At 43.6% G+C, this 25,775-nt stretch overlaps 1 protein-coding gene across 1 annotated transcript in view; it reads left to right on the top strand.

Annotated features, from left to right (window-relative positions):
• The window catches only part of NDUFA10 (NADH:ubiquinone oxidoreductase subunit A10), a 47,511-nt gene extending 22,710 nt beyond the window's left edge, over positions 1-24,801 (top strand). Inside the window, exons 9-10 of the mRNA XM_054172216.1 lie at positions 7,463-7,571; positions 22,492-24,801. Of these exons, the coding sequence (XP_054028191.1) occupies positions 7,463-7,571; positions 22,492-22,560 (178 nt within the window). The 3' untranslated portion in view covers positions 22,561-24,801. The remainder of the gene's footprint in view (positions 1-7,462; positions 7,572-22,491) is intronic.
• The last annotated feature ends 974 nt before the right edge of the window (positions 24,802-25,775 follow it).

Below are 25,775 nucleotides of genomic sequence, written 5' to 3'. Positions count from 1 at the left end.
ACATTTTTTAACATCTCCAGGGAAGGTGACTCTGCCACTTCCCTGGGCAGCCTGTTCCAATGCCTGACCATTCTTTCAGTAAAGAAAACCGGAATGAATCATAGAATGAATTATTGCAGTTCTGTTGTTTGTTCTCTATAATAGCAAGGGGGATTGTAAAGTGGTGCAGTTTAAGGATTGGATTTTGTTTGGGATTTGTTTGTTTTGGGGTCTTTTTTTGGTTAAAGGTCCTTATCTGTTTAGTTGTTTGTGAAAAGATCAGACTCAAATAATGAACTAAAATGCTTTGCAAGTACTCCATGATGATCTGTCCTCCAGTTCAGCTGTGGAGTACTACTGATGGGCCTGCATGTGTCCTCATTGCAGTACTGAAAAGAGGTAGCCTTCTAAACTCCAAAATACATTGACCCAAGCCATGTTACAGATGCTGTAGCAACACTTACAGATGAAGTATGAAGAGGACCACTCTGAAGTCGTGTTGATGAACAAAAGGCTCTCTGCATAACCCTGTGTAAATAGTAAATCTGTGCCTGTAAGACTATAAACAGAGATAACCTTGCACTAAAGTGAGACAGACTTCTCATTTTGCTAGGTCTTTAGACTGAATGTGCAGATAGGAAGTGCAGGGTAGTTGCTGTTCTTTTTTTAAATAAAATTTGAGAATTATGTTCTTTCCTTATTTCTGGTTACTTCGAGTTAATAGAAACAGATCTTTGAATGCCTGCCCTTGAATTTCTACCTTTATTGTGACAAGCATTGGAGGAGTTAGTTAAACATTCTTACAGGCTTCTGATATTCTTTTGCCTGTTACATTTTGGTGCTGTTACTTCAAATGTTTCCTAAAATGAGAGATGATGTTTCTTTTCTACAGCCTTTCTAGCAGGGGGTGAAGATGCATCACACAAGAGCAGCGTTGGGTGGCATCTAAGAAATAAGTTATGATTTGGGTGCCCTTCAAATATCTGAGAAGTGGTTTCTTTGTGTAGTAATTGAAGAACAGCACCTGGTATCTTTAAGCCTGCTAAACTATCAATATCAGTTTTTCTTTGAAGGAAAACAGTTACTTGTTTTCCTATAGCTTCACACTGGTACAGGTATTAAGAAAGGCTTGTTAATTGCGGAGTGTAGGAGGCAGTTGAAGGAAAGCATAGCATTAAGGAGCAGTATATTGTTATATGAAAATTCTACTCTGTAACTGTAGAAAGGGAATAAATTGCATTGTTAAGGACTCCATAAGGCTTTTGGCATTGTAGGTAATATGAAATGATTTCTTCTGTTGACAGAGGTCGGCTGTTTTAAGATCTTGCAGTGCAACAAGCTGCTGATTTAAATGTCCTTATGTTTTGAGTTTTGCTGTTCCCTTTGCCTTCAGAACAGCACTGTTCAGGTAGCATTCATATTTGGATGTCTTTACTGTGATGTTGCTGAGACACTGGAACAGGTTGTCCAGGGAGGTCATGGATGCACCCTCCCTGGAGGTGTTTGAGGCCTCGTGCAACCTGGTCTTGAGGAAGGTGTCACTGTCCCATGGCAGGGAGGCTGGAACTAGATGGCTCCTCAAGGTCCCTTCCAACCTAAACCATTCTGTGCCTTGCTCAGCTGAATGAGGGAAATCATGGGCGGTATGTTGAGCAGGCTGGGTAGAGCAGCTTTATAACTTTTAGTAAAAACATGTAGGTTTGGACATAATCTTTTCTCATGCTAACTCCAGAAGTGCAGGACAGACACTAGTATCCTGTCACAGCTTTCACAAACCTCACTCATGTAAATGTCAGGGCTGGTGCCAAACAGGACAGTTGTGGAAGGACAAAACAAACCCTGCAGGATGTCAGCTGCTTGTCTTCAGAGTCGGAATTGCATCCCAAAGCATCAAATGCCAAACTTGGGTGCCAGTTCATGGATGTTAATGCTGATGCATTCTTTGCTTTTTCCAACGTCCCAAGTAGAAAAGAGCTTGTGGTACGTATCCAGCCAGTGTCCCATGTCTACAGTAAATTTTCCTTTGGGGAAGAGGTTTGGAATTGTTTGATCACGTTGCTGGTGGGCTGCCTGTTCTGTAGGCTGGCATATGCTGCCCCCTTGTGGCTGTTTCTGGGAGGCTGCAGCAGGTATTTCTCTGGTTTTCCATCAGTTTCTTCACTGACCTCCCAGCATTTTTCGCTCATTCTAATTTGGGCCATTTCAGCTGATGCTGTTGCAGGGGCAGCATGCTCTGATGGGGCACCGCAGCGATGGTCACCCCACTCTGGTGCAGGTTTGGCTGGCTAGGCAGTTTTGCCTTTTAAATTTTCAGCTTGTAGCAGCGTGTCTGCGGGAAGGGGAGCGGCACGGGTAACTTTTTCATTGCACATCTGAGGCACAGAAACCCCAGCAGGGCTTTTGACTGCTTTGGGAATGCAAACAAGCTAATCAAACCAGTGAGCCACACCCATACAAAATCAGCTGCATAATGATACCTTTTATCTCCCGGCCTTGCCCTAGAGTCTTCTCTTCTTTGCCCTAATAGAGGGTAAGTAGTGTGATTGTGGGGCTGAAGTGTGTCTTGGTAAAAGGTTAAAAATGTATATACTTGTGTTTGGAAGCTGGAGAGATCTCTAAGAAGATACTCTTAACTGCTTTACTCTTCTGCAAGTGCCAAGTGTAACAGAAAGCGTTCTGCTGGCTTTTTGAAATGTCTAGAGGAGTTCCTCTGTGGCTACTGCACTGTCTCAAGCGTGTTTTTATCCATGCCCTACCCTGTATAATTGTATGACTGTCTACATGCACTGCAAAATATGTATTGGAATGAGGAGCTGTAGTTTGTGTTACATTGCCTGTGTTACTTTGTCAGCTGGTGTGGGGGAGCTTACAGCATTTGACTTGTTTCATCAGACAGGTCTCTAGTTAAATGTTACATTCCAGCAGCTCCTTCATAATTTGCTAGAGCAGAACACACTTTGTATGGGCAAATTGTTGGCTTTTTAAAGCTACCACGGATTTCATGTTTAAAAAAAAAAAAAAAAAAAGATACTGGCATTCTGTTTAGCCTGATGAAGAGGGGATCTATTTCCATTTAATGTAGCCATGAAACAGTTTGCCACTCTCATCTGTTCAATTTTGTTCATTAATAACTCAATGTGCCACAAACCCTGTGTAGTCAATCCTCCAGTGTTGCATTTGATGGGACATCAGATGCTTTGAAGTTGTTATAAGTACCTTGTAGGTGTACTAACTGGTCATTCCTAACTTCTCTGAACATTTGTTTACCTTCTTGGAGCTATTGCTAACCCCTTGATTCCTTTCTGTAGACTTTGCTCTGGTTAGATGAAATGTTGCAGCAAGAAGTACCGGAGTTGAATGGATGAGAGCAACCCTTCAGCTCTGCGATTACCTTCACAGGGTAGTTGAGCATGCTTAGCAAAGGGAAGAAAGGTCCATGTGTGAACACTTGGCTATTTCAAACAGCAGGGCTAGAAATGCTTCCAGGAGGTGTATTGGTTTTAAAACTTTTTGTCAGGAAGATTCCAAAAATCACAAACTCTTCCATGTAAAGCTTCTGGCACTATTAAAAACTGCTTCCTTTAGCACCTTCTCTCTTGCTTCGTGTGAAGCAGTTCTTTGTAACTTCCTCTTTACAGTGGCTTTTTATAGATTTCAAGGGCCGTTGGTGCACCTTCTCACCTTCTCTTGCAGACCTGCTTTTCTTGGCAAACTCTTTTTCCTTTCTTGGTGCTCATGATGATTGTTTGCTCACCAAGGGAGTGGCCATGTTTCTGCCTTTGCCAGAAGGAGGTCTGTATGCCATTGCCCTGCCCTTGTTAAGTTCTGGAGGGAATTGGTTGAGGAAAAAATGACAGGCAAGGAAGGATACATGGTGTGGGGGAACAGCTCACAGCTGTGCTGTATGCCTGCTGAATGAGCACAGGAGTAGAGGAGGTCAGTACAGTTAGGTGTTGGATGCAGAAACCATCTCTCCCACTCAGCTCTGTGGCCATGGTATGAGTCAGGAGCATTTCTCCTTTCCCCTCTTACAGGCATGGGCAAAATCATGAGTGTCTGAAACAGTTGCAGTATCACTAAGGTTGGAAGAGACCTCAAAGATCATCGAGTCCAACCTGTCACCACAGACCTCATGACTAGACCATGGCACCAAGTGCCACATCCAATCCCATCTTGAACACCTCCAGGGACGGTGACTCCACCATCTCCCTGGGCAGCCCATTCCAATGATGAACGACTCGCTCAGTGAAGAACTTTCTCCTCACCTCGAGCCTAAACCTCCCCTGGTGCAGCTTGAGACTGTGTCCCCTTGTTCTGGTGCTGGTTGCCTGGGAGAAGAGACCAACCCCTTCCTGGCTACAACCACCTTTCAGGTTGCAGGTCCACTCATATGTGTTGTTTTCAAGGCAAGTGACAAAATGCTCTGTTTTCCAGTGGGTTCCAACTGCTTGTTCTCAAGTTACTTTCATCTTGCAAGTGCAGAATTTAACTTGATACGCCTTTGTGTTGCTGGTTCTAAGCCTCTTAGGCGAGTGAGTGCTTTTAGGTAAGAAGCATTGTTTTCTAATACTGTATATTATCATGTCACTTTAGCTTTTGTGACTGTGCCAACATGATTTGTTGAGAAATCATGGCTCAGACTATGCAAACTGGGTTTTCATTTGGCTGGTGGCTTTGTTTTTTTTCCAAACAGTCTACTTACTCTACCCTACTTTACACCTTTAGCAAATATGTTCATAGGACTTTATCATGTTCACTGTGGTAGGCAATCTTAAGGCTTTGTTTTATATAGTAGGTGGGGGGTGGAAGCCAAGTTACTTGTGTATCATCAGGCTTCTGCAGATTCCCTGAAAAAAACATCTGTGTCCCCTTGCTGGTTGGACCAGGTGATCCTTGGAGTCTCTTCCTGCCTTGCATTTTCTGATTCTGTGAACTGAATCTAAGGGGAAAAGTATTTCCTCCTCCAGAAAGAGGCATGAATGTCCCAGTTCCTCAGTACCTGCTCGTGCATGTCATGCTGGACAGAGCACATGTAAAAGGCGCCCTGGGAGCAGAGATTATCCGCCCCTTGCTGTAGTATAGTTGGAAGTGTGATCCCTGTGTAGTTGTGAGAAAAGGTCTCACTGATGGGCTTATGGATGGTTGCAATCTTAATGAGTTGAAATCTTAGGCTCTTGCAGTTTTAGGACCACACAGCCACTTGCATGCCCTCAGTTAAGTTGAAGTGTCACATAACCTTATGGGTAGGTAAAGCATGCTTGGGGAAGCTGTGCTACTGCGTGATGAAAGCTGCTTCAAGAAAATATGGTGAAGTGCCAGAAAATAGTAAATAGTGATAATTTTGTGCTGGAGGAGAGCAAGTACTAAGGGAACATAAAAGGTGCATTTAAATGCTTCCTGCTGAGCAGTGAATTAGTTCTGGCAAGCAAATGCAGTTTTGTGGTTAAAGACGTTGTGGCAGGTGGCTTTGGGTGGTGCTTTTAGTTAGCATTCATAGTTTGTTTTTTTCTGAAGGTGCGGAGCTGAAGCTGGAGAAGCCATCTTTGGTAGCATTAAACTTGCCTGTTTTTGTTGTTGTTGCTGTGCAGTGGTTTCTTTGGAGGCAGGAGTTGTGAGAGCAAAGATGATTTAAGAGCAGCAGGTTTTCCATCTTGGCCACTAACTAAAACAAGTCGTGCCTGGGAATTGTTCTCTGCAGTTGCCTTTTGGCTGAGATTCACGAAGGAACGGATTAACTGCAGATGGGTTAACTACTGGACACAGTTTGCGTGGCAAATTATACTTCACATATGCCTGGACAAATATTATCTGCTCTCTCGTGCAGACTTGTAAGGTCCAGAACATCTGCTGCTACTTGTCAGACTGTAGACTCTCCCGTTTCAGTGGGAGCTGCAGGATGAGCTGTACTTAAGGAGTGAAGAGCTGCTATCTGAAGGCCTGCTTTTTGCCAGGGCCTCTCTGGGTTTTTTGGGGATGTTGGTTTGTTGTGTTGTTGTGTTTGGGGTTTTTTTTGCCTTTTTTAGTTGTGGGTTAATTAGCAGTGAGTAGTAGAGCTGATCCTTTTTTAGCAGAACTTCCAGAGAGGAGACTTAGCAGATGTGAATGTCTCCTTCTTAAGGTATACCAAGATTCAAAGAGAAACCTGGTTGCATTATCATACCACCATTTTGGGCAAGCTATTCCATCCCAGCTTGGTTATTCCAGGCTGTCCTGGAGTGGGAGGGCTAGGATTGGCCCACAAGAGGGCTAGTGCTAGCATGTTACGAGAAGAAATCGTTCTGTGTTGGTGAGGAGGCAAAGGAGGGCTCCTTTTCCTGGTTTCCAGCATGCAAAGTATACATCTAGTGTACATGAAGATAATGTAGTAGTTTGTAGGAAACATTTTTGGTGCTCATCCTGGTCTTGTAAAAGGACATTTATCCTTGCCTTCTCCCAGCTCCACTTTTACTCAATTATTGCATTTCCTTACTAATTTGTCTGTACTGGGATAATTTAGAGTGTGCATGTCAGGACACATTAGCAGACTAGTTTACTTGCAGAAACTATTCAGTGCTGTGAAGTAAGGTCCCAAAATTTGTCATTTAGGGAAAAGAATTAATTGCTTAAAGGAGATTAACTGCTTTGCTCAGGGCACATGCTTTGTGTATTCAGATATTTTAAAGGAAATGCAATTAACTGAAAACAGCTCAATTTGCAGAGTTTCCAGTGTTAATGTAAGAATTTGGTCACTGTTAACTGCAAATGGATATATTTTTCCCCAAGTACGTGTAGGTGGCACTGTTGGTCTGTATATAATACCAGAGTGCAGAAGGTGGCTTTCTAGCAGTTTCTGAGACATGTTAAATTTGGGGTATTTGACAGCGCTAGTGCTGTGCAGCATGGGGTTTTGGTGGATCCTGGTATTTGTCATTCCATCTGCTGCAGCAGGCATCGCCCAGTTAATCTCAGGCAGGATGCTAGAGGCACTGCTTGCTTCCAAACCTTGTGATTGCCTCAGTGCCTGTCCATTTAGGATGGGAATTTGGGGAAGAGCACTACCACCTTACTTTAATTGTTGAGAGGGTTCATTTGTGAAAACTAACAAAGCAGCAGGCAACTGAATGAAGTTGGTATAACAAGATAGTTGTGGGAGTCAGTAAAACCACTGGGTTTACCCTGCTGGCATAGGAAAGCAAAATGCTAGAGGTGGCTTATGGAGAAGGCTTTTGAGAATGACAGAGCATCTCCAGGGAGGAAGAACTTGGAGTGGGAATGGAAAAGCAGGGAGAAGTTGGAGCAGAAGCAAGTGGAGGCAAGGGGAGGAAAAGAATTGTGTATTCACAATAGCTGCAAAACAGCCCAGACCTGTGGAAGCAGTGTTTACCACAGAAGTAGCTCTTCAGTGCTTGGTCAAACTCAGAATTGCTGTTGCTCTCTTCGGGGCAGCCTGTGGACTAACTGTTCCTTTGTCTTTCTTTTCTTTTCTTTCTTTCTTTCTCCTCAGTGTTCAGGACAAACGTAAAGTGCTGGATCCTGTGTCCATCCCTCGCTTCATTCCAGAAATCACAATTGGAGGCACTGAACATGACAAAATTTACTACGAATATCGGTCGGTAAGTACCGCTGGAAGGGCTGCGGCTGTGTGACAGCCAGGCAGTGGAAGTGCCTTCATAACTGTCCTGTGCATAGCCAGAGTGTCTATCTCATGCACAAGGATGCACATTTCTCAGAGTAAGTTCTGGATTTTGCCCAGGTTCCCACCTTTTTTGAAGTCTAGCTTCCCCACGAGGAATAATGAAGCGAAGAGTTTGTTTCGTAAGCTGATTTTCTTTTTTGATCTTTAGATGTGGACTAAAGGATAAGTGGTTTTCGTTTGTTTTTGTTTCTCCTGCCCTGCTTAGTCTTTGACCTCTGAAATCTAAAATAATCCTTTGAGTCAAACAAGAAAATTGGAAACCCATGGTGGCTTCTATATAGGAGACTGCTTATAAAACACTGAGGGAAGGGGTGGTTTTTTCTGGAGTAGGCTGAGGAGGTTTGAATGTTACATTGCTTCTCAAAACTGTTGTTGCTTTAAATAGTGTGTTTCTGTATGTGGGCACACGTCCAAAGCCTGTTGTGGCCCAGCGCTCTCTTACACCTCATGCGGGCTCCCACACAATGTTTTAATTAGCTGCTTGCCTTTCTGGTTCTGGAGACAACGGCTTCCAGTTGACTTCGCACTTTGCCCTACCACTTATTGTTATTTAGCTGGCATGAGGTCCTCTTGCATCATGCAGATTTTTTTCTGAAGGACCAGGTACTGTAAAATTTGTAAACTGTGGAGCTGATGACAATTAATACTGATTGGGCAAACTGCAGTTTCAGATGCTGCTATATTTCAAAATTGGATTGAAATCTTTACTGCCAACACTTTCAAGCACTCACTGAAGACAAAGAAGGGTCTGTCTGTATAAATCGTTGTAAACCATGATTTTCATAGCAAAACCACCATCATTTTTCAGGGCCTGTTGGCAATACAGTCTCTTACTGAAATTAAAATGCAGGACGCAGTTTTGTGGACTTGTTTGAGAATGCTGAACTTCAAATGTTTTCTTCTGGACTAGTGAGTTCAGAAGTCCCTGTGAATATTCAACATAATTTGTTCCTCCTTAGCTAGCTATGCAGTGGAGAGGCTTCTGGGTTCATGCCATTCTGCCTCATTTGATCTGTCTTTCTGGCGTATAAAAGAGAGCTAAAGATTGAAGCAACAGGAAGCATCTTGGGGGTACTTGAGAACATCTACCAGGTTTGAAACCTCTCTGGTCCATGTGAAGAATTCCTATCAGAATTTTGTGCTTCTTTGGATCACATTTTTTTAAGTCCAAAACTTCAAGCTCAGCCTAAGGATTTTTGGAGTTGCTCACTCCAAGAGATGTCTGTGCTTGTGCAGCACATATGCAGCAGTTCCTTCTGAAATGACTTGTTGCCAGCATGCAACATCCATCTGTACTGACAGTGCCTTTCTTCTTGAAGATGATAAGGGTTTTTTGGCTGAAATGTCACTTTGCAGTGGAGCTGGGAATTACTGAGGCTGCCTGACACACAGCTAGATGTGACCTCAGAGCTGCATGCTGAGAACCAGGGGTAATACTTCTGAAAGCCTTCCCTCTCTAGCTGTACGACAGCACATTCCTCTTTGTGCTGGCAAGAAACTGACAATGCCCTGGCTCATCAAATGGCTTCCAGGAAAAATTGTGATTTGCCTTGCAGAGGGTACTTAGGAGTGGGAATATGGATACCTGGGAAGGAAAACTGGGCTCTTCAGTTGCTCTGCTCAATGCCAGTTAGTTGACAGCAGAAGCTGGGTGCTGTTAGTGCAAAAAAACCCCAACACTGCCAAAATCTCTCCCTTTCCACAGGCATGTGGTTTTTTTCTTGATCAGGAAAGTACTCTGGAAATGGACAGTGTCCTTTGGAATAAGGAAAAGTTGCGCATTTCATGAAGCCTGTTACATTCAGGCAATATTAGCTGCTTTCTTTCCTCTGGATGCTTGTAATCCCTCAGGGATGGAGCAGAGGTCTATAGGGATGGTGCACAATGCAAAAGATGCTGGGTTTTCTGGCTTCCTGTAAGCTGCTGGAAGGGGAAGCGCAAAGCCAGCCCCACCCATTGTTTTATCTTCTAAGAATTAAATTCTTTGTGTTGGAGCTTTGAAGATCTGTGTATTTTCCATCAGAATTTGTTTAGCAAATGAAGATGGGAATTTCTTAGTTAGGCAAGGCTTACATTCATAGGGGATACAGCATGAGACCAATCAGTGCAGGCAGAAAAAGCAGATAAAATTACAGATACCTGAAGGTTGACTACAAGTTTTCTGGGTCTCATGAGGGAACTATAAGCCATTGCCTTGCCCGTGTCTATACAGCCATGGTTGCAGCTGGGCTACCACATGCATGATGAGGACATCAAAATTTTAGACTCACATGACTTGTAAGTAAAGACTTAATTATGGTATAATTACAGAACTTTTCCTTGTGGGAATTATGTGCCTTTAAAGTTAGTGTACTGATGTTTACCACATAAATACAATGATTTGCATAGGGGATTTTTTTCCTCGGCAGTCCTCTAACTAGTCACAAATCCTTGGTCGTACCAATAAGCAGCTAGCTGCTGTGCTTTTCAGAGTTGCATGCACACAATTCATGCTGCCTAATAATGGTGGTTTTCAGGGATTTGCAAACTCCAGGCAGAAGCTGGGCTTTGTGCAAAATATTCATTAGTCAGAAGCAACTGAGAAAGGAGGAGGAGGAAATACTCTACAGGGCCCAAGATTTTAGTAGTGCCTGCCGTTCTGCAGAGTAACAAGGTAGCCACATACAGCTCTGAATACTAGAAACTTGGGGGGATATGTATATCCTCTAAACTACTTCTGTAAGCATTCTTCTCACACAAGGGAGGTGGCTTTCTGCCTCCTTCTCTTACTGTAAAGTCGTCTGATGAGGATCAGCCATTCTGTTCAGACATTCATAAACTTCTAAAGATGCTTTTCTGGCAAGGGAAAAGTAACCTTTTAGTCAAGTTATGTAGATCAGAGATAAGCATGTTCATTCTTAAGTGAAGCAACATTATTTTAGGAACTGTCAGACTAGTAAAGACTTGACTACTCTCTTTTTCTTAACTGCTGTATCTCTCTGCTCTCTTCCAACCTCACACAATCCCCACAGATAATGCTCCAAACTCCATGTGCTGTTTGTGAAGCTGGAGCACTTAGGCAGATGTGTTTGCAGAGAAGACAAAAACAAATGGTTCTGTTTAATAGAATCAGTGTACTTCAATAACATGCTGATGTGCTTCACACTCCTAAATGATGTTGGCAAGTCCTGCCGAATCTCCTAGGGGTGGTGAGAAAAAGGCTGCTTTTACGTGCATGTTCTTTGCTATCTGTATAAAGGTGCAGCTGTCTTAAGATTTATGTTCAAGTCTTCATCTATGTCTTTAATTCTGAAAGCAAAGCAGGAGAACCTGCAAATACTCTTTGCCACCTCTTCTTTCATTGCAGATCATAGGGAAATGATCAGCATTTCATTTATGGAAACTTCCTGCTTAAAAATACCAAAAAAAAAAGTATTAGGCTTGCTTATCACAAAATGTACCAGACACTGGAGTCCAGTCCTTGCTGGTGTTCACTTTGTCAGTGGAATGGAGAATACCTCCACTAGAACAGGTCAAAGCAAAATGGTTAAAGTGTAGTCTCCTTTCTCATGTCATCAGCCCCAGCAGACTCTGTTTGTGCTGTCCTGCTCACTCACCTCTGTAACCCGTGTTATATCTGGTAAATGATCCTCAGCTTGCCCCAACATCTTTAAACACAAGTCTAAGAGCCCTTTTCTCCTTCGGGATTTATTTTTGTACTAGCATGTGGCTAAAAACTGTGGCTGGCATCTAGTGCTTTAAGACTTGGTTGGGTTTTTTCTGTCTTTTCAGAGGGATAAAATTGTGCAGTGGGAGGAGTATCCCCTCCTCTTTATAGCTTGCTGAGATTCTTTAAGTGTATGTGCTGGTGTGTATATTAAAGAAAATGACCAAATGCTTGAGCACAGAGGTTCTTCTTCAGACAATACAAGCCTAGGCACCTAGAAGTGCCTTTTGTACTAAGGCAAATCCCATATGGAAGTGGTGTATCTTTTGTTAGCCTCACACAATCAGACAAAAGGAGACTGGGGATATGTTCCTTACTCTTGAAGCAGACAATGTGTGATGGATTCTCTGAAGAATTTATTCCACTCTCTTGAACTACCTTCAAAGACACTTCCTATCCCAATATGAGCTCCAGCTCTAGTGAGTGCATGTGCTTGTGTGTAAGGCTTTCTTACATCAGTTTTAGTTGTCATCTTTCAGTCTGAAGTGCCCTTTTGCTCTTGCAATGAAATCATGAACCACATGCTTCTCTTCTCTTCTTCACCCTTCTGCTTTTCCCCACCATGTACTGACTGTTGCTGATGCTGGCATACTCCAGCTTCCATCCCTTGGTTCCTTTCTTTGATGGGTCTCATTGTCCTCCTCTCAACCATAGTGTGGTGTCATTTTCTGTGGTGAGAAACTCTGCACTTCTGCACCACGTGAGGAAGAGAGAGGCTTATTTGGCAGTGGTCACAATTCTGCTCTGTCCACCCATGTCAGTGCAGCTCCATATTAAGCAGAGACAAAACTAGTTCCTCAGAGTGTTCTGCCTAACATTTAACTCAAGAAAGCAAATAAATATGCTACTGAAAGGTAAGACAAGGCTCTCATTTTATTTTCCCCACACTCTTGCCTTGGTGGAAGACTACTTTTGGAATGTGGGAATGCTGACCATGAGGAAAGGAAAGCTTGAGTTAGTCTACCTAGCTACTGCTGTGAGGTGCAATGTGGCTCCTATAATTGTGTCTCTGGCAGGTCCCTTCAGCTTGCATCTTAGCAAGGATTTATCTTTCTTATTCCTGGACTACTCTTACACTAGATTACAAAACTGAACGGGTTGCTGGAGCTAGGTGACTACTGGAGCTATGGAAGAGAAGTAGCAGCAGTGTTTCTGGGATGGAATGGCTGCCTTTCCCACAGCAGCTGCACCAGCTCAGCTGCCTCGTCAAGCTGTATTTTGGTATCCAGCTCTTCTGCCTCAGGACCTGGGTGTGTGGCTGGCAGTCCTTTTCTGTAGCAGCAACTGGAGAAGAGGCAACAGATTGGAGGGGTGGGGCATCCCATGTTTTCCCCCTAGGCTCTTCATTTCCCTCATTTTCATAAGGATACAACCTTGGGAGGGGAAATCCTCAAGTGTGTGATGTGCTGTGCCTCCAGCTATTTAGGTGGTTGCAGGGAAATAGCTATAACACAGTGAGCTTTTGAGTGATGGGAAGGTGAGCTTGCAAAAGTAGTCAACTCTCAGCCTCATGACCCAGGAAGAACATTACAATTGCAATGTTAAGATCATAATGAGCCCAAAAGGGAGAACATTAAGGGGAGACTTTTCTCCAGGTATGACATGGCTTAATTTGCTTGCAAAGTGCAGTCCTGACAATTTGTGGCAGTTGCGGTTGTAAAGGGCTCAGGGTAACTGCTGGCAAATGGGGGATTAGGAAATCCTTTAGCTATCCCTCTCCTATGAATGTGCAGAGCACTCCTGCCTTACACACAAATCCTTCTTTTAAAATGCCCTGAATTATGAAAGAAATACTTGAGTGTTCAGGAGTCTGGATCAACAGCAAGGGAGTGTTTCTGTCAAAATTAAGCACTGAAGTTTAATGTGGTGATACTTGGGTGGTGGGGTCCTTAATATCTTGGCCTTTGATTGCAGATTCTGCATTTCAGGCTTCTAAAAATACCCATTTGACCAATTCTGCTTGCATGCGTGGAGGACGCTGCCCATGCGTGCATATAAAGTGAAACTATAGCAATAAGCCTTATCTAAGCCACGAATTGCCCTTCGTGTTGCTCTGGCCTCTGCAGAAGCAAGGAGTTTAAGATATCTTTGTTTGTGATTGTTGCTGTAGTGGCTGTTGTTTTCTCTTCTGGCATTTTTTCTTGGCTTGATGAAGTTTTAATTTTTTTAGGATCAAGGTCTCCCTTCCTAATTCTTATTTTAATGGAGGTATTTGACAGCTGTTATGCCCAGCTGTGTCTCCCTGTCTGCTCTTGGATCCAGGAAGGAATGAAAGCAGACACACAATAAATTAAAAGAGGCTTAGGTTATTTTTTTTTCCTCTTTATCTCTGCAAAATATTTTTGGCCCTTTCTAAAACAAGTTATTGCCTGGCTAAATATTGGGAAGACCAGAACCTGAAGAACAGCTAAAACCTAAGAATGATGTTTTTCCTGAAGGATACCTGGAAGGGAGTGGGAATAGGCATGTGATCTTCTCTTCCCACCTTTCCACTCCTCTACTCTCACCAATATTGCATGTATGGAGAGCATATGAAAGCAGCCCCTCTGCTGCTTTAGAAACACATATCTTCTACCCTGCTCCCTATGAAAAATGTCATGGGCAGCTGGCAAGGGATATCTATCCCAGATGCAGGGAAGGAGGAAACTAAGAGACCACGGGACTATCTCAAATCTTGTTCTTGGTAGTTGTGTCTGTTTAGTTTTACATGACAGGCCATGCTGTCCCAGGCAGTGGGCACCTATGTAAATCAAAAGACATGAAAATAATCCGTTCCAGTGTTGACTCTGCCACTGACCCCTGTGAGTAAAAACACTTTTTCACTTGGGAGCAGGGGGCAATGAGTGGAATTTGAGGCATAGGAAGTTCCATGGAAACATGAAAAATTTTTTCACTGTGAGAGTAACAGAACACTGGAACAGGTTGCCCAGGGGGGTTGTGGAGTCTTCCTCTCTGGAGATACTCAAAACCTGCCTGTATGTGTTTTTGTGTGATCTGGTATGGGTGATCCTGCTCTGGTACGGGGGTTGGACCAGATGATCTTTCGAGGTCCTCTAACATTCTGTGATTGGCAGCATACCCTCCCTGTCCCAAACCCCTCTCTTAATCCCATCCCCATGTAGGGATGTGATCCCCAGGGTAGATCTCTATTAAATTCAAAAAATAATTAAAGGAACTAAAGCTTGGAAGAAGAATCTTTTGTTAATGATTAAGTGAAAGGGAGAAAAATTGCAGGTGAACTGCTCCCACTCCACTCTTCTGTATCTCCTAGGAAACTTTAATTAAAAAAAAATAAATCCAACCCTCAGAGGACAGTTTCATTGTCATATCTTATATCAAAGAATCATGCTTTAGAATAGGAAAAGGTTTTGGCAAATCTGTTAAAAAGAAGAATTTAATTTATTTCTCAATCTCCTTGCTTTTTGCTCCAGCTTCTTGGGGTAACATTTCCATGGGCATTAAACTGTGAAGTCGTGTCAGTTGGAGGTGTTTAACTGTGCTCTTGTGGTGGTACAGGTTTGGTTGGGATGACATTAGTGTACCAGCTTTCTTGTTTCCCAATAGCATTCTGCTGCTGAGAAAGAAATGGTTTGGGGCTTTTTGATGTAGAAATGGCATTGCTAAAACTTGCTGTTACCTTCAGGAACATAACATAAGGAAAGCCATTTTAAGATTCCTTTTGTGTTTTACCTGTCCAGTTAGAAAAGCCAACCCACAGTTAGTAGCATAACACTTTACAGGCTTGGATGGAGTTACTTGGCTCTTTTTCTGTGGTAGGTTTGCACTCTGCAGTGGATAATTGGCATTTCTAACAAATTTTCTGAGGCAAAATAAAAGCAGATAGTTATTCTGCCACTGTGGAGAGCAGTTGCTAGGGCAGGTAGGTGCTGAAGGGGAAAAGCTTCAACAAAATATTTGAGGCATGCCCTGTTGCTTATTCTTTGCTGTTCTGTGAACGCCAGGATTGGTTGGTGGTGTTCATAGTCATTCAAACTGTAACTTACAAATTAATTTCTACACATCACATTCCTCCTTCTTATGGACAGTTCTCTTTACAAAAGATTTCTACTTTCTTGCCTTTCATATTTTAATGAGGGGTGAGACCACATTCATTGAACAATTCCAGCAAACAAAAACCTCAGTTTAATAAAGCTCTTGAGTACCTCTTACTTGGGCTGTAATGAACGTTAACAGCATTAAGAATTCTGAGTAAAGAACGTCAGGAATCAAACCGCAATCAAAGATCTGTTTTTGACAATCCTTTGGAAACCAAGCCATGTGTGCCATAAATATATGTTTTGGGGGTATCATAGAATAGTCTGGGCTGAAAGGGACCTCTGAAGGTCATCTAGTCCAACCCCTGCTGCTGTAAGCAGGGACATCCTCAACTAGACCAGGCTGCCCAGAGCCCTGTCAAGCCTCACTTTGAATATCTCCAGGGATGGGGCCCCAACCACCTCCTTGGGCAACCTGTTCCATTGTTCCACCACCTTTGTGGTAAAGAACTTGTTCCTAACATTCAACCCAAATCTGCTCTTTTCTGCTTTGAAGCCATTGCTGTTGTAAATAGTCTCTCCCTATCCTTCTTGCAGGTTCCCTTCAGGTACTGGAAGGCTGCTATTAGGTCTCCCCAGAGCCGCCTCTTCTCCAGTGTGAACAATGCCAGCTCCCTCAGCCTGTCCTCATAGCAGAGCTGCTCCAGCCCCCTGATAATTGTCATGGCCCTTGTCTGGACCTGCTCCATATTATACTCCTCTACCTTTCTTTTTTTTTTTTTTTGATGATTGCTCTGGAACAGAAAACTCAAAACCTTCAGCAAACACCCAGTATATGAAACTGCATCTTCCTGTATTCTCTGATTCTAGCTGCATGCCAACAACACTGACAGTACACTTCCAGAAGTGAGGATTTTTAATGGGGGGGGGGGGGGGGAATAGTAGGCCTTGCTAACAGTAGTGATGGAAGGTGCTATTATTATGCTTGTTATAAACAGCTACTAAATGACAAGGTTTGGATATTGATGAATGAGCCCATGCTTGCAGAGTAATGACTCTGTTGTTGAGTGCTCTTTGATCAATGCTGCTCAAAACATGCTATTTATAGATCTCTTCTAGCTGCGAAGCTCAGCCATCAGTAGAAAGCAGCACAGGAATAGAAGGCAAAACAATAATTCTTTTTGCTCCTGAAATGTTGGAAAACAAGACAGGCTCTGAACTGATGGATGCAGACCATTCCAGATTGTTAAAACTCTCCAGAGCTCTACCTGTACGTGTCTGGTTTGAAATGATTTTGAAGAGCTATGAAATGCAGTCGCAGGGCATAGCAAACAGCTGGCTGAAGCTGTTTGTTGCTGCTCTGCAGACTGTATCACTTTATATGGCTTTTCATCATGTTTATAGTTTTGACAGACACTTCTGTGGCAGAGTTCTTAATTTAACTGATGAGATGATCTTGTTTTCATCTTTTTACTGATGTTCTTTTAAAGTTGAGCAGTTTCATTCCTTTGAGGTGGCTCTGCCTTTGGTTACAGCTCATTTCATTAGTTCCATGCTCTGTGTGGTGGATTTTATCTTGTACTCTTGAAGTAATCCTTGCTGCCAGCTTTAAGTTCTGCACAGTATAATGCAGCAGACCGAGACTTGATTCTCAGTCTTCTGTTTCCATGGAGTGGAAAAATCTGTTAGTTGACTTGGCAGTGACCTGGCAGGGGCTCACGCTTATCTCCTGCCTCAGGGATGTGAGAGAGCTGTTTGGATTGTCTAGTGAGATCTATTTTCCTGTTTGCTTGTCCAGTGCTGCTTCAAGTGTAAGCTTCTAAGGGCAGAGACTTAATTCTTGTATTACAAAGCGTGTGTCTAGATGGCTGCAGTGATAACATGGCTTTTCCTGGGAAAGATGGTTCAGCTTTGGAGTGGTTAACGTTGTCATCTGCCACCGTTGGTGGATCTTTAGGTCTCTTTGAGCTGATGTCAGTGAAGGACCTAAGAGGGTTTGAAGGGATTTGTTTGACCCAATACGCCACTTGCCTGTGGAAATGTATTGTTAATAATTAATCATATGTAATAGGTTGTACTACCATTATTTTTTTAATGTGACCATTGTCACACGTTCTGTTTGGTCACACTGAAGTGTGATTTGGAGGTTCTAGGTGTTGAGTGTTGCTATGAATGTTTCAGCCTCTTGAAATACTTCTGACCAGAAAAGTTGATAGTAATGATCTTGTGAAAAATGTCACTTTCAAATACTTGCCTGGATTCCCAACAAGGCCATCAAAATGTCAGCAGTATCCTTCAGCAAGGAGTCCTTCAAGCCATTGTTTTTATTTAATGGCACCTGTATTGTGTACTGGAAAAGGCATTGAATATTCAGTCCCTCTGTGCCCTCAGCTATTGGCAAGTTCTGTAGAGCTTTGTCCTATCTCCTTCATCATCTGTTTTCTAGGCTGGATGGTTCACCTCATCTGGCTGCAGTACCAGCAGCCTCAGGGCTGGCTGCTTGTTCCCATCCCTGCCCCTGTGCTAGCTAAGCAGCTGTGGGCAGAACAGGCTGGGAACTTAAGTGGGGTGCAGTTTGGGACACCAACTTGTCAACTTCTCACCAAAAGGATATTGCACTACTTGCCCTGTATCCCCAGATCTTCCCTGGTGCTCCCACCACTCTTTGCAGGGGTCTGGTATGTGTTTGGCTGACTGAGCTTGCAGAGTCACAGAAATCTAACCCAGCCAGGAGGATTGAATAACTTCTTGCTGGGCAAGAGGGTTGATTGAGCTTGTGGAATGATCCAACAAAACTGCAGAGCTTTGAGCTTGTCGAATGATCCAGCAAAGCTGCAGCAGAGAAATGAGAGGATGGGAACTGTTGGCATCATGCTATTCAATCTATTCTGCCATGCTGTGCAACATTACTCTAATACTTTTTATTTGACTATTTTAATCCAGGCTCCTCATGACATTGAGCAAATGCTTGTTCTGGCAGGAGGTGGGCATGAGGGGAGCTGCAGGGGCAGCAGAAGACTGCATGAACAGGAACATTTCCTGTTCCAGTATTTTTCCAAATGCTCAATAAATGCTAAAAGATCACCATCATCTTCCCCTCTGGGACAGACCTACCTCATTCCTAGTTGTGCAGCTCTATTGCTGTGGTCACAGCTGTGAAATGGGAGCTTTGAAGAGCCTGTTCTCAGGAAGTCATCTGTGTTACGTATACCTGGTGGAGACAGTGTGCAGAACATAAATTCACATTCACATCATTCTGTATCATTGCTAGGTGATACAGGGTTTATTTACTCTGCCTTTGTCTTCTTCCCTCTTCCCTCCCCTTGTTTTTTTGGCTCTTTTGAAAGCTTGGCTGTAACATATCCCAAAGCTCAACTGCTCTTGCCAAGGCCCACTGTGAATGATGGAGTATGGATGAGTACTTATTATAAAATTTGCTTTGATGTATTGCATGTCTTTAACCAAAGGCACATGGGGAATTTGTTTGGGCAATGAATTTGAATTCTGTTGGGATTGATATTCTATCTCTTAGAGGGCAGATTTAGCCAGAAATGAAACTGTAAACTCCTGCATTTTCCCAGAGAGCTCCTGTTGCTTTAATAATCCAGTTATCTGGGAATCTCTGGAAGTATCAAAGGGCCAATTATATGCTGCCTGGAGAGGACCAAGGAGAGCTGTTTTTATGCTAGAGTTAATAGATACAGGCTGGTCACAGCAGGTCTGATGTCCCTTGCTCACCACTGTAAATTTGTGGGGCAGAGATAGTAATCATTTATTTTCATCTCACATCTCCTCTTTGCTCAGCAGGAGTAACTCTTAACATAGTTTCTTCTGATATTTAGACAAGACACTAAAGACAACGTTAAATGAAAAACCTTTCAAAAAACTGATCACAAGTGGCTTGTGACAAGGCAGGGTGGGGATTGTCTCACAAAGGAGGTAAAGTCTTCTGTTAGTTTGGTATTTTAAAGAGGTGTCTTATTTTCTGACCTTCAAATAAAAGAAACCAAACAAATACCACCTCCCTCCTCCAAACACAGACTTCATCCTGGATTCAATAGCTGGTTTTGTGGCTTGAGTATAGATTTCATCAAGACTGGGTCTTTCTGCTCTCTGCAAGGGCAGCTGTCTCAAACAGGATACTCTTAAGAGTTTTTTGAAAGGAGAAATCATCAGGATAACTCAGGGGGTCCTGTGTGAAACTGCAGTTTGTGTGGAGATGAGCAGATGATCTCTGCTTAGTTATTTGTAAAGGCTGGCAGCAGATAAATTGTTTTTAAAGGAAGAGTTTTATTCTAGTGTCTTTGCTTGCTTCAGACTCTCACAACTCATTTGTTGGTGGTTGGTTTTTTTTTCCATGGTGGGTTTGCTTCTTGATTCCAGTGTTGTATTTCAAAGATGGAAGCTGGATTCTGTCTCTTTCATGCCTGGGGTTAGGAAGAGAGGTTCTGGAGGTAGGCTCTTCTTTTAGAACTAGGTCCTAACTATCTCTGGCATTTTAAGTTGTAGTCAGTACTTTCTAAAGAGGAATGCTTTAACACCAGAGACTTAGAGGCTGAGATGTATCTGCCATCTGTTTCTTTCACAAGATCAGTCAGTTTAGAGTAATTGCCAAAATATTACAGAATTACAACATGGTAGGTGTTGAGCAGCACTTCTGGGGATTGTTTAGTCCAACACCCTTGCTAAAGAAGGTTCACCCAGAGCAGATTGCACAGGATCGTGTCCGGGCAGGTTTTGAATCTCCCCAGAGAAGGAGATACTGCATCCTCTCTGGGCAGCCTGTCCTAGTACCTTGAAACCCTCAAAGTCTTTCCTTGTGTTCAGATAGAACCTCCTGTGTTCCAGTTTGTGCCTATTACCCCTTGTCCTGTTCCTGGGCCTTAAGATATTGATAAGCATTGCTAAGATGCCCTCTCGGTCTTCTCCAGGCTAAACAGTCCCAGGTCTCTCAGCCTTTTTCTGGGGGGAAGCAGTTCCAGCCCAATCTTAGCGGCTTTCTGTGGACTGTCTCCAGTAGTTCCTTGTCTTTCTTGAGTTGGGGAGCTGAGAACTGGACAGTGTACTCCAGATGCGGCCTCACTATGGCATAGCAGAGGGAGAGGAGAACTTACTTCGACCTGCTGGACATGCTCTTCTTAATGCACCCCAAGAGGCCATTGTCCTTCTCGGCCACAAGGGCACATTGCTGGCTCATGGTGAACTTGTCATCCACCAGGATTCCTGGGTCTTTTTCTGTAGGGCTGCTTTCCAGCAGATCAACCCCTGTGCTGTACTGGTGCATAGGATTATTCCTGCCTAGGTGCCAGACTCTACACTTGACTTTGAACCTTTAAAGTAGCTACTGTATGCGCTGGTAGGTTTTGTTCCATGGCTTAGTTATCTAGCAAGTGCAGAGCCTGGTTTACGTTTATTCAGGCTGGAACTGTGCTAAAAATTTGTGTTGCATTTGCAAAGTTAGTAGTTTGGAGATTTTGATGACAGCTTTGTTGGCACACTTGTGGTGAGTGTCACATAAGCATGCTTCTGCTGACCTGATGCATCCTGCTTGGCCTGGAGGAGAACTGTCCTTGCCTGTGCAGAAAGCACATACTCTCTGTAAGGACTATTTACTACTTGAACTGTACTGGCAGGCTGTCTTGTGGTCCTCTGTTGCATCTGTAATCCTTTAAAGCAGCTTCTACTTAAACAGCCTCTTTTCCCAAATCTTCAAAGCCAAAGGTAGAATGGGTTGGCCACCAGGGTTTTGTCTGTAATGCTGCCTGAGTGATTTTTGGAATCTGGCCGAGAGGGCCAGGCTTTGCTTTCCACCCCAATGCGTAATGTGCACAGGTCTGTGTGTCCCCTTCCTCCTGAGCCCTTGTTAAAAGGTTTGGGTTGTGAGACAGCTGTTTTGCTGGCTAGATGAACTGCCAGGAAGAGGATTGTGTACTTCAGTTCATGGACTTGGAGGTAACACATCCTTGTCTTTTGATCTAGACACAAATACTTCAACTTCCAATTGCCAGGACTCTGCTTAGGTTACTGCTATTCTCCTCCATTTGTTCTCACCCCAGTGATAATTTGCTTTCCCTGGTGAGAGTGCAGACCCTCCTGCTTCCCTGGTACATCTGATGTCTCCCTGACCAGCCTGTCCAGCCTTTCCCTCTGCAATGCATATCTTGGTTCACTAGGCTCAAACCACTACTTGCACAATCCTCTTGTGGTCTGCACAGCCAGCCCAAGCTCTTGAGATGCTGCCAGAAGTGAAGGCTTCCTGCTGTGCTCTGTAGCCCTCTGCCATCTTGCATACAGTGAGGTGCAACAGACTGCATGGAGGAGTGTCTTCATGCAGCAGCACCATGGTTCCTTGAGCTCTGGTTTGGGGGCCACAGGTACAGGAAGGTTGGTAATGCTAACCTGCGTCTAGAGCTGCCTGGGTGGAAGCTGCTCCCAGCAGCAATCAGGGTCTGTGCAGAAGAGATGCAGCCTGAAAGATCAGTGAGGTTCAGAGGCAGCAAGTGAAAGCTGTTGCTTAGCTCCCAGTGTGCTGGTGAAATTTGGGTTGGGGGGGTTTAAGAAAATTCTTTGTTTTCTAATGAGTCAATGGCTCCTGGCTTGGTTTCTGAAGACAAGCAGATATTACTTCTGCTTTAATGAAGTTAAGTTTAGCTGTTGAAGGCTAAATATGCAGTTTCATTTGAATGTTTTAATGTGGTAATTAACTCAGTATTTCGTGCATTAAATATTCATTGTATTTAATAATGTGTGCCTATTTTGGCATAAGATTCTACTGACTGATTCAGATCCCCTACTGCAAGCTACAGTTAGAGGGGTCATCCCTTACTAAAACTGAGAATAAGGGTGAAGAGAAAATTTGGGTGAATCCAGGTGGAGTATGCTGTTGCACTGTTGAGATTATTGGCCTAGTTTTATGTGTGTATATATATATATGTTATAGCATATTGGGTTTTTTGGGTCCCTCCTTCACAGCAGCACAGCTCAGTGTTTTCAAAGGGATTGATTTTTCTCTAAGTTCTGATCATTAGGTTGTAAAAACACACTGCACTTCTGCAGATACCACAGTGCACTTCATAAAGAATCTAAATGAGAGTGAAAAGATAAATGTTTCTGACTGAACTTTCTGCTTTCTCTAGCTTCCTGGTCGCAATTTTAGGCCAGGCTACAACTCTGAAGTCGGTGACAAGTGGATCTGGCTGAAATGAATCTGTTCCCTTCAGAGCCCAAACCATGATGGACCACAGAACTTGAATGAAGAGTTCAGTGTGCCTGCTCCACGCCAGTTGTGTATTATGAAGAAAATGCTGTTAAATCATCTTCCAGCTACTGCATAAGAGAATAGACTCCTAGAAGGGAAATCACTTTATTCTGGTTTGTTCTTCCCTGATGAATTCAGGATACTTTGTCTTGGGATGTTGAATATAGTCAGTGTGTGATAGCAAAGTGTTCTAGGGGCAGACTTAAGATCAGTGCTGAACTTTGTCTTCATTAAGACTGTGGCATATTATTGTACAGGATTATTGTTGTTTTACTGAATCAAGAGAAATTAAACCTGTATCCTCTTGGCTCTCCCCGAGTTAATTTCTTGCTCTGTCATGCATGGTGTTTTATTAGTTTCATTAGAAGAGTGCACATTCTGAGGGGGGGGGAAATGCTGTTTGCGTTGTTCTTCTGAAAGCCTCTTGCTGAACATCAGCATCAAAGCAGGCAGGCATAAAATAGTTGATTGAGAGAAGGAAGTAAGTGTTGATCTCAATTTAAACAGCAAAAACATCTGTGCTTAGAAGTATAAAGAAATATTCAAAATAATTGCCAGCAGTTGTACTCATAGCTTCTTCCTTTGGCTTTGGGTGTTACAGATCAAAATGTTTGTTGGGTATAAAAGACAAGCATACTTATTATTTTTGCAAGTCCCTGAAAGTCCCAAGTTGGAGTTCTTTTTAAAGAAATGATTCATTTGGTATTAGTTAGTCACAGAAATGAGGCACCTTGGCACTGGTTCAAGCAATGCTGTTCAGATTTAGTCTGTGGTAATTCTGCATTTCCAGTAAGGGGCTAAGTACTTCAATCACTGAGCAGAAGTGCTGCCAGGCATTCCAGCATTCAGAGCATTGCCTTTGAATTAAGCAGCCAAGTCTTGCCCAAGCCCCTGCCCGTATCAAAACTGGTATGGAAACGCTCCTTGGGGGCCTGCTTAGATAAAGAAAGAAATGAGCAGTGGTATAGAAATGTGTCTCTTCCCACTGTTCTCTGCTCCGTTTTCATGTTTCATGGCTTTATAGAGTTCCAGCTGTGGTCACAAGAGGACTGACTCTGCCTTGGTACCACTGTGCCACTCTGCTAATGTGGCTGGTGGCAATGCTGTGGTGCACCTGTGTGAAAAAGCAGCAGAACTGCTGTCAGTCCCGTGGGACTGTGTTTTGTTGAGCTGCTGCAAGATCTTGGTGCATTTTCCTCTTCCAGAGGATGGTCATTGAGGCACTGGACCTATGCATGTTGCAGCTCAGCTGTGCCCTGCAGCTCCTCGTGCCACATCTCCTCCCCCAGGAAGGTGTATCTTGATACTCTCATACCTGAGGACCTGCCAACCTGAGCCACTGTTGTCATCTATGCGATGAGATCCTGAGTGATTACTGTTACCTGCTCTTTACCTGTCCAGAGTGCCATCTCACAGCAGTCAGTAATGCTTATGGAGATGAAAAGAACTTCTGCTGTGGCTTTTGGTTCCCTTTGGGGTAGTCCAGCTCTGTTTTTACAGGTGTTCTCCATCTTGGTGTTGCTGCGTTCTCCAGATGCTGTAATTCACTTGGCACTCTGCATGCAGCCTGATGTTGGATCTCCTAGGAAGGCCTCTTGTGTTGTCTGTAGTGCTGATAAAGCTGTTGTGCTCAGCTGTGCCATAGTAGGGCACAGTGGGGTGCAGAGCGTTGCTGAGAGCTGTTCCCTGCCTGCTCCAGGAGCACACAGAGCTGAGCTGAGCTTTGGATGTAAAGGAGTTTAATTCCAGTCAGGAAAAGCAGTGTTGGCTTGTATGGCAAGCAGTGTGGTATGACAAAATGTGTTGAGCATACTTTTTTTGTCCTGGTTTTAACTCTGCTTTAAAAGTAAAACTGTTTATAAACTAAATCTGTGAAGGAAATAACTTTCTTTCCCTTTGCTGTAGGAAGGAGCTTTAAATGTGTTTTTTCTCTTCACTCCTTCCCACTCCCAACACCTCAAAAATTTTCTCATAGCAAACCAGCTGTAAAGTTTGTGGCTTTCAGAGACTGTTTTACACCTGTTGGATCAATTTATCTCCTGTTCCTTGTTAGATTGGAAAAGATAGAATGACTCAGGTCCTCTCCATGCTTCTGTGTAGGTGCTCATGTGATGTCATCTGCAGTCTGTCCTCTTATCCTGAGTTCCCATTGCCTGTGTTAATGCATGGGGAAATTTGCTTCTGGCCTGTCATGTGTTGTCCTTGATCCTGCCTGCTTTACAAAGGGGATGGTGGTGTTTTGCTTAAGGACATGGGCCATGTTTTATGGGCAGAACCACCAGCTTTCCCAATAGCTGCCTTTGGCCAGTGCAGTAGTCCAGTGACTGACTTCCCCTTGGATGCACTCCTTGGTTGCACAGGATGAGGGAAAGGAAAGAGGAGGTTGGTGGGAGTGGGTCCTATCATCCAAATAAAGGCTTGACAAGGTGCAGCTTCAGATGAGGTTGTGTAGATTGCCTCTTTGCCTCGGGAATCTATGATTTCATGCCAACACCTGCTCAAGGTCTTTGCAGAATGGTGGGGACTGGGAGGGACTTCCAGAGATCATCTAGTCCAACCTTCCTGCTAAAGCAGGGGCACCCAGAGGAGGTTACACAGGATCACATCCAAGCAGGTTTTGAGTCTCTTTAGAGACGGAGACTCCACAACCTCTCTGGGCAGCCTGTTCCAGTGCTCAGTCATCCTCAAAGTTTCTCATGTTCAGATGGAGTCTCCTGTGTTCCAGTTTGTGCCTATTGGCCATTGTCCTGTTGCTGGGCTCCACTGAAGTGAGTTAGTCTCAATCCTCTTGACACCCACCCTTTAGATACTGAGAAGCATTGCTAAGATCCCCTCTTCTCCAGGATCAACAGCCTCAGGTCTCTCAGTGTTTCCTCATTGAGAGATGCTCCAGTCCCCTTGTCTTTGTAGCTCTTGGCTGGACTATTTCCAGTAGTTCCTTGTTTCTCTTGAACTGGGGAGCATTTAATATTTTAATGGCAGTGAGGTTTGGACATTAACCATGCTGCTTCAGTTCTGTGAAAGGCAAGAGCCTCTGCTGCTGCAGGAAGGAAAAATGATGTGCATTGCTGTGCCCCTACCACAGGCAAAGATTGGAATAAATCCCTTCTGTGGAAGAGCTTGCTGAGCAAGTGTAATTTAGGTGCACAGCAAATTCCAGCT

Source organism: Dryobates pubescens, chromosome 2 (genome assembly GCF_014839835.1).
Source record: "Dryobates pubescens isolate bDryPub1 chromosome 2, bDryPub1.pri, whole genome shotgun sequence".
NCBI lineage: Eukaryota > Metazoa > Chordata > Aves > Piciformes > Picidae > Dryobates > Dryobates pubescens.
The sequence above is the reverse complement of the archived record's forward strand: the minus strand, read 5'-3'. Positions and strand labels throughout refer to the sequence as shown.